We start from the raw sequence: 8,121 nt of genomic DNA, 5'->3' as shown, positions 1-8,121 counted from the left end.
TTTAATACTGTGTATGCCGTGTATCAGTTTTGGTTTGTGCATGTGAGAAAGAGGGAAGGGTCTTAACCTGAGCAGAGGCCCAGCTAGGCCACTTTGTGGTAAGGGAACAACTTGGTGGCCTCACCAGGAGCCATCCCACAGCTCTGCTGGGATGTTACCAGCGAATGCTGAACACTGCAGGTAAAGAGACAATCGGGAGGCAGTTCACAGTACCCCATCTGGATCAACGTTTTCACGCCTAGCAAGACTGAGCTGGGGCTCTTTTCCTTTATTAACTGTGGGTTTTGTGTGTGTGTGTGTGTGTGTGTGTGTGTGTGTGTGTATGTGTGTGTGTGTGTGTGTGCAGGTGCCCGTGGAAGACCCCCTGGAACTGGAGTTACAGGCAGTTGTGAGCTATTCAACATCTGCTAAATCAACACTGGCTCATCACTGCCGAGCCTTCTTTTCATTTTCATGACAGCTGACACATCTAATAATCCATGCTCATTCATGTCTCCTTCACTGAGCTCTTTGTACGCCATAGTCTATGTCCTTGGTTTTAGACTATGAAGACAGCTCTGGGGACAGTAAATGCACTTTGCCTCAGGAAGGTCATATGCATCCATCCTTGCATTCATGCAAGCGTTTATCTAGCTAGCCACACAGCCTTCGCTCACCTACTGGGCTGCAGCTCAGGTTATGACCTTCCCTCTTGTTCACATGGATGCACAAACCAACACACAGACACACAAATATACACAAAATCAAAAATAAAATAAATCTCTAAAAATATCCACACAGTGTCCTCACTCATCTATTCATTTGTGCTCAAAGATTTTTTGTCAACTTGACACAAGCTAGTCATTTTGGAAGAAGAAAATTCCCCCATCAGATTGGCCTGTGGTGTATTTTCTTTTTCCTTTTCCTTTCTTTTGGTTTTTCCAACAGGGTTTCTCTGTGTAGCCCAGGCGGGCTTCAAACTCAGAGATCTTCCTGCCTCTGCCTCTCAAACGCTAGGATTAAAGGCGTATGCTACCACTACCCTGTTTGTGGTACATTTTCTTAATAAGTAATTGGTATGCACAGAGACCAGCCCTTTGTGGGTGGGGCCAGCCCTGGGTAGACAGTCCTATGTGCTATAAGAAAGCAGGTTGAACAAACCATGGGGAGCAGCTCCCATCCATGGCCTCTGCATCAGCCCTATTTGAGTTCCTTCCCTGGCTTCCTTTGATGATGAACAGTGATACAGAAGTATAAGCAAAACAAGACCTTTCCATCCCATCTATTCATCCTTCCTTCCTTCCACCCACCCACCCATCTTTCCATTTATCCATTCTTCCTTGCATCCATCCAATTATCCATCCTTCTATCCCACCATCCTTCAGTTATAGAATCTTCCCCTCCATCTTCACAACTGGGAACTCCCAACAAAGCTCCTGTCCACCTCCAGATTCTCTTATTGTACAGATAGACTGTAAGACAAAAACAACATAAACAAATAAACAAAATAAACAACTCCCCCCCAAAAAAAAACCAAAAACAAAAACTCCAAACAGAGGCCACTTTCCTGAAGTCTCCAAGTGAAAGATAACAGGGTCAGGTCGGGATCCAGGAGCCCTGACTGGGTTTGTCCTCAACACTTGGATGGGTTCTTGAAATGCACATGGACAAGCTCTAAACCCTGTACCTTCTGTGTATGCCTCACAGGTAGAACCAAAATTCGTCCTGTTAGCTGATGGTGAATGAAAAACGACTGCTCCCCCAGCTCATGAGTCAGAGGCAGAGCAAAAACCCCTCCCTTCTGTCTTCTCTTCCTTCCTCTTGTCCTTCCTCTCTTTCTTTTGAGGTAGGGGCTAACTAAGTAGCCTAGGCTGGCCTTGAACTTGGGATCCTCCTGTCTCAGCCTCCAGAGTGCTGGGATTTCTGGCATGTGCCACCACTTCTGGCTCATCCTCTTTTTCCTTTCTGGAATTTGAGGTCAATATTTCCAGTAAGCAACTCTGTCTCCTTAGGAATTCATTGTCTACACTGTATTTATTTTTCATATTTTTGTTTTCTTTTGAGTTAGGTCTCAATGTAGCAGTTGACTAGTCTGTAAATCACAGAGATCCTCCTGCCTCAGCTTCCTGTGTGCTGGGATTAAAGGCATGCACTAGCATGCCTGGTTGATTTTCATACTACTCTTTACTTGTGGAAAGTAATACTGATTTTCCATATATAGAGGCCACTCTCCTAAAAGATTCCTTTTAAAACAAATTTATTAAGCAAATAGTGAACCAACTTCAGTAAAAATATAAAGTAATAAAACAAGGTAAACAGATATGGCAAAATCTTCGTATTCTTGACTGAAGTTTGGGAGCTCAGATTTCCAGGGACTGGAAACTCCATTGCTCTCTTACTGCTGGTGGGTCCACAGAGACCGGGGGTCGGGGGGTCTGCTTCCATGGGATGGGTCATTATAAGTAAGTCTGTCTTGGAACAAGCCTGATTCTCGGGACCACTCCAGCAAACCAGAGGGAAAGATGGCAGAGTTTGGGGAGTTCCCCTTCTCTGCGACAGTCTTCATTCCATAATAGAACAAACTCAGTTCTTTTTAGTCTAGGCTTTCCTTAACATTGAATAATAAAACTTCATGTTCTAGGATGTGTGTAGCCATAAGCCAATGGACAGACGAGCCTGTTGATGCGTTTTGAGTATGTCCCAATCCTAGTCAAGAGACGGCCACTCCAGCTTGGCTCAGCAAATTCCATGTGACAGAGACAACATTAGTATGCAGTCAAAGACCCCTCCTGGACTTGGCCTCTGTTTTGCTGGAGGGCTTCGCAGTGGTCAGTGAGACTGTCTGGGCACAGATAGGGTCTGTGTCTCTGGAGAGCAAGTCTCCTGCCATCTCCTGCCCACATGATTGACACATAATCACCAGTTCCTCCGTGTTGGTCAGCATTCCACACAGGACCTCTTCATTCTGATATGGTGTCTTAGGTAAATTTGTACCCTGACATGCCATCTTGAAGCCTTCAGGCCCACACCTGGACAGTTTAACCAAAGCTGAACTTTTGTGCAAGCCTTGGTGCACAGCCTGTCCACACTCTCAGCCTGCCCACCAGCCAGGTGCCAATGATTAAAATTTCCACACAAAAGGCCCTAGACTCTAGGCAGGGCCTAGAAGAAACATCTAGAGTAGAATCCAGGCCTGAGGCCTGAGCTGACCCCTTTCAGCCACTCTGAGGTGGGAGGCTAGTCTTATAGTCTCTAAGGATTCAGAGGCCAACACTGGTCCGGCCTTCCCTTTTCCAGAACGCAGAGATCTGCTCCAGGGTGACCCGAGGCTGGAGGCCCCAGTCAGGCTCAAGGCTTCCTTGCCTCATCCTCCAGGACTTGGGGCTCCCAACCTGCATTCCAACCTCTTGCCTCATTTCAGGCTCAACCCAGGTCACTAGGCCTGTGTCATGGAGCCTCTCCTCTTGGGTCTGAGGCCTCCAGAAGGTGCTCTGGGCTGGGACTTCTGGTGGGGTCTGGGGAACCAAGGAGCTGGGAGAAGAGTGTGGGATTGAAGGGGCTGGCGGAGCAGTTGCTCTGCCCTCCAAGGTTCCCCCAGGAGTCGGGGGATCTGGAGCTCTGTCCATCAGCAGGGGCATGGAGGAGCCATACCAGTCCTCAGAGCGCTCCCGGGCACTGCTTGTGGGCTCAATCCACAGCTCTCCTCCAGGACGCCATACGAGGGTGGGTGCATGCTGCCTGGGGTCTGGGTGTGGGCGGCGGAACAGGCGTTCAGCCAGTACTGCAGTAGTTATGATGAAGAAGGCTGTGAGAGAGGCCAGGCCCAACATGATGGGAATACAAGGACCGCAGGGGAGTGCTTCCCACATGGCCGTCTCCACTGTGGGCCCTGGGAGCCCCTCCGTGTGCCCTGAGGGCTGCCCTGGAGTTGAAAGCATCTGAGAGACACAGTGAAGCAGGGACTGTCTCTGCTAAGAGAAGGAAAGGGAACCAGTGAGCAGATCCTGTGTCCTAGAAAGAGATTCCACACAGTTCTAACAACTCAACCCCCTCACAAGATGAGACAGTGGGTAGACCACATCTTGGCTGGGACTGCAAATCATTGGCCTCCTATTTAAACTGTAATTTCACTTCAGAACCTCAGAGACAGACCGTGTGTGTGTGTGTGTGTGTGTGTGTGTGTGTGTGTGTGTGTACACTTTGCAAGCGCATGCCAGATCTCTTTGCCCCACTCACCAGTGTGGCCACATTGAATAAATCTCCCTTTCCTGCGTCCCACTATCAGTTTGCCTCTTCTAATTGGCTTATAGAGGATGGGTGGCAAAGCCAGCGAGGAGCAAAGGGAACCCAGAGAGGACAAGAGCAAGCCAGGGGAGGCTCCCCGACACAGCCACAGGCCTCACTTCCCCTCCCAGGCCTCCGGGGCCACAGGTCTAGGGCTCTCAAGTCTGCTTCAGTCTCAAGAAGTGGGGAGACAGGAAGGAGAAAAAACCTCCCATGGTCCCCTCCTATGTGTACGTGTTTCTTAGAGGTGACCCAGCTGTTTGCCCTGTTGTGCTTTTGGCTGTACCAGGTCTGTGGCCTGGGCACCTATCCAATTTGTCCAGCTCTGCCCAGTCACTAGCCTGTCTGCCTCTCTTGCTGGTGTTTGCCCACATCTCTGCCTCAGACCCCCTACCCCCATTTGCAGCTGCTTCTGGACCCCTCACCTCACCCTTTACCTTGAGTCAATCTTGGATTTCTCTGTCTTCAGAGCCGTTCTTCCCAGTGCATGCTGGGAGGGTGTGTGTAGCTCTCTGAAAGGCCCTGGAGGGTTGGCTTCAGAAGGCGGAAGGGAGGCTGCCACCTGTTGCTGGGTGACTGTGCCCCAACTCTTCCTGCCCCCATCTGGGGATGTGGTCAGTGTGGTGAAGAGCGCTTCCTGAGTAAGGTGGAGCCCGAATGAGCAGCTACTCTAAAGTCAGTCTGACCCCATAGCCAACCCCAGAGCCCACACATTCACCCAGAGGTGGAGAACACTAGAGACCCGCTGAGCTGCTCCCAGAGCACGTGGTGCACCCTCCGGCCTGCTCCTGGGAGGGTGCACAGTCCCTGTCCACAGCAGGGCCTCTGCACTCTGCAAACCTGTGCTGCCGTCTGGACCCCTGCTCCGTTCTTACTTCATCCAGCTGCCTTCATACTTCTCATCTTGTTTTGTTTTGTTTCAGTTGAGACAGGCCCAGTTGGCCTTGAATCTCCATACTTCGGATACCTAATACAGTGTAAATACTATAAGAATAACTATTACCTGGCATTGTTTAAGCCACCTTTGCATTCCTGTATGTAGCATTTGCATGTGTGTGTGAAGACCAGAGGTCTATGTCATGTCTATGTAGTTTTCACCCTATTTTTTATTTTATGTATTCATGTGTTTTGTTCACCTGTATGTATGTGAGCCATAAGCATGCCTGGTGTTTGAGGAGGTCAGAAGATGACATCAGATATTTTGGAAGTTGAGTGAGCCACTTTGCAGATGCTAGGAATGGAGCCCATGTCTGCTGCACAAGAACATCAAATGCTCTTAACTGCTGAGCCAACTTTCTAGCTCCCGGCTTACTAGTTATTCTCTCTCTCTCTCTCTCTCTCTCTCTCTCTCTCTCTCTCTCTCTCTCTCTGAGCTCACTGATTCTTCAAAACTTGTTGTCCAGTGAGTGCCACAGACCCTGTGTGCTCCCCAAGCCTGAGGTCACAGGTACATGTTGCTGTGCCCAGCTTTTTACAGTGGACACCAAGACCTGAACTCAGGTCCTCATGCTTGTCAAGCAGCATTTCTTGACTGAGCCATCTCCCAGCCTTTCTTCCTCTTCTTTCTTTCTTTCTTTCTTTCTTTCTTTTTTTTTTTTTTTTTTTTTTTTTGTAAGGGGAAAGAGTGTTGTTTGTAGTTCTCACGCTAGGCAAGCACGTTATCACATTTCTACATCACCAGCATTCCAATATGTCTTTTTCATTTGTTCTGATTTTTTAAAATGCTATTAAACAAAAACAATAACTGCTAAGAGATATTGGATTATGGAAACTGTTCAATTAAACCAACCTATATATTTTAAGAATGTCTTAATAGTGGAAATCAGAAAATGTGTTGCACTGGTGGAGAGGTTGTGCTTTTGTTTTCATAGGAAACAAACAAAAAACTATGTGTTCCTTTTAAATGAATGAAAATTAGATTTGACTGGGGGAGACCTCCTGAAAATCTTGGCTAAGGCATGGAGGAAAAAAGCCAAGAAAGACTACAGGCAGAAGATGTATATTCTGATCCTCAGTCATGGGAGCAACTCTGAGACGGGATGAGACGTGACAAATCTTGCTGACTGCAGAGTCCTCATGGCTTATTATTACATGCCACCCTTTGATAAGTCATGGATGGAGGTTTGGTTATACAATCCAAGCAGACTTATAAAGATGACAGTTGTCTTTTACCTGCTCAAACATAGAACAAAAAATCAACTTCAGCACATGGCACATTCCACACTTGTGTTAATACAGACATATATGTTACCTAAAGTTTGTGTGTTTGGGGACATGGGAGGATGGGAAGGAGAGGGATCTGGGATTGATATATAAAATAAGATTGTTTCTAATTTAAATTAAAAAAGGTTTATGTGTTTGCCTTCCAGAATACAATTGAGGTGTGGGAGGAGCAATAATATGAACAAAGGAGTCAAGACCATGATGGGAAAAATCCACAGAATCAGCTGACCAGAGCTAGTGAGAGGTCACTGACTCCACATTGTCAACCGGGGAACTGGTATAGGATTGAACTAGGACCCCTGAATACAGGTGACAATGGTGTGGCTTGAGCAGTATATGAAGCCACTGGTAGTGGGACCAAGATCTAACTATTGTGCATAAACTGACTTCTTGGAGCCCATTCTCTATGGAGAGAGGCTTGGTTCTGCCTCAACAAGATGATGGGACAGACTTAGTTGACATCCTGGGGGGGGGCGGCTTACCCTCTCTGAGGAGCAGATGGGAGGTGGGATAGTAGGAGGGAGGAGGAGAAGATGGAGGGGGAACTAGGATTGGAAAATAAAAAATTAAAAAAAAAAAGAATAAAAATGTAAAAGAAAAAGTTTGTGTGTTTTCAGAAAAGAAAAATAAATAAAGACCAGACACTAATAAAGACAAATAGCCCAGGTGATCCCCCCCCCTCAGAGTGCCTCTGTTGCAGTTTCCTCAAAATTCTACATCCAGAACAGTTTCAATGCCAAAGCTGCTAGCTGACATGGTCCAGTCTCATAGATTACTTTATCCAGGACTCCAGGTAATGCCTGCACTTTCCCATCACACAGAGACAGAACAAGTGATGCAGCTAGTTCTCCCAGGACTTGACCTTTATCCCAATTTTCTCAGGGTCCCCTAGGGATGCTGTCACTGTAGGAAGCAGCCTAGAGAACATGATGCCCACATTCCCAGGAGTCTGGCCACATTGTTTTTTGTTGTTTGGTGGGTTATGGATGTTTGTCATTGTTTAGAGGAGTTGGTTGCAAATTGTTACTGGTAATAGTAAGAGAAGAAACTAAGCAAGGAAGGTTAGATTAAAAAATCTCTTTATGAAAAGAAAAAGAAGAGATGTAGGAGATAGAATAAAAGGATAGATTATTCAATCTAAATGAAAAAAGCAACGATTAATCTCAAATATTTTACATTTGTGTGTTTTTTTTGGTATATTGATACAAATTTAAGGTTACTTTTGTTATATTGTATATGTTTCTATTCTTGTTTAAGGTACTGTACCTATGCAGCTCATTTAAAAATGTAATGTAAAGTTTTAGTCCTTGAAAACTATTTAGGATTATAAAGAAATACAGGTTAATAGTTTGTCATCTATAACTATCAAACTTATAGTCATATTAGGTATGTTTTCAAGGTCATACAGAGATATTTTAGATATATAGGTAATCTTCAAACACTTCAAAGACCTGCAGAATATGGCATTTGAAATGTTTTAGTAACATAAGGATTTTCTTGTGAGACATACCTGCTCCTGGAAGCACCATTTACTTCAAAAAAGGGATGATGGGCATTGAAGAACCTTTAATTGGAGTTTATTTTCTTTGTGGCAAAATCTAGCCATTTGGTCATGAAATTGCCCTCAACTGCTTG

At 46.0% G+C, this 8,121-nt stretch overlaps 1 protein-coding gene across 1 annotated transcript; it reads right to left on the bottom strand.

Annotated features, from left to right (window-relative positions):
• Positions 1-2,219: 2,219 nt before the first annotated feature.
• CUNH16orf54 (chromosome unknown C16orf54 homolog) lies at positions 2,220-4,834 on the bottom strand. Its single transcript, XM_051193038.1, has 2 exons — positions 4,701-4,834; positions 2,220-3,950 (listed from the first exon to the last, which is right to left on the bottom strand). Exon 2 carries the CDS (start codon positions 3,915-3,917, stop codon positions 3,240-3,242), a length of 678 nt encoding a protein of 225 aa, XP_051048995.1. The 5' UTR covers positions 3,918-3,950; positions 4,701-4,834; the 3' UTR covers positions 2,220-3,239.
• Positions 4,835-8,121: the final 3,287 nt, after the last annotated feature.

Source organism: Phodopus roborovskii, unplaced genomic scaffold (genome assembly GCF_943737965.1).
Source record: "Phodopus roborovskii unplaced genomic scaffold, PHOROB, whole genome shotgun sequence".
Classification (NCBI taxonomy): domain Eukaryota; kingdom Metazoa; phylum Chordata; class Mammalia; order Rodentia; family Cricetidae; genus Phodopus; species Phodopus roborovskii.
This window is presented reverse-complemented; position numbering and strand designations above follow the sequence as displayed.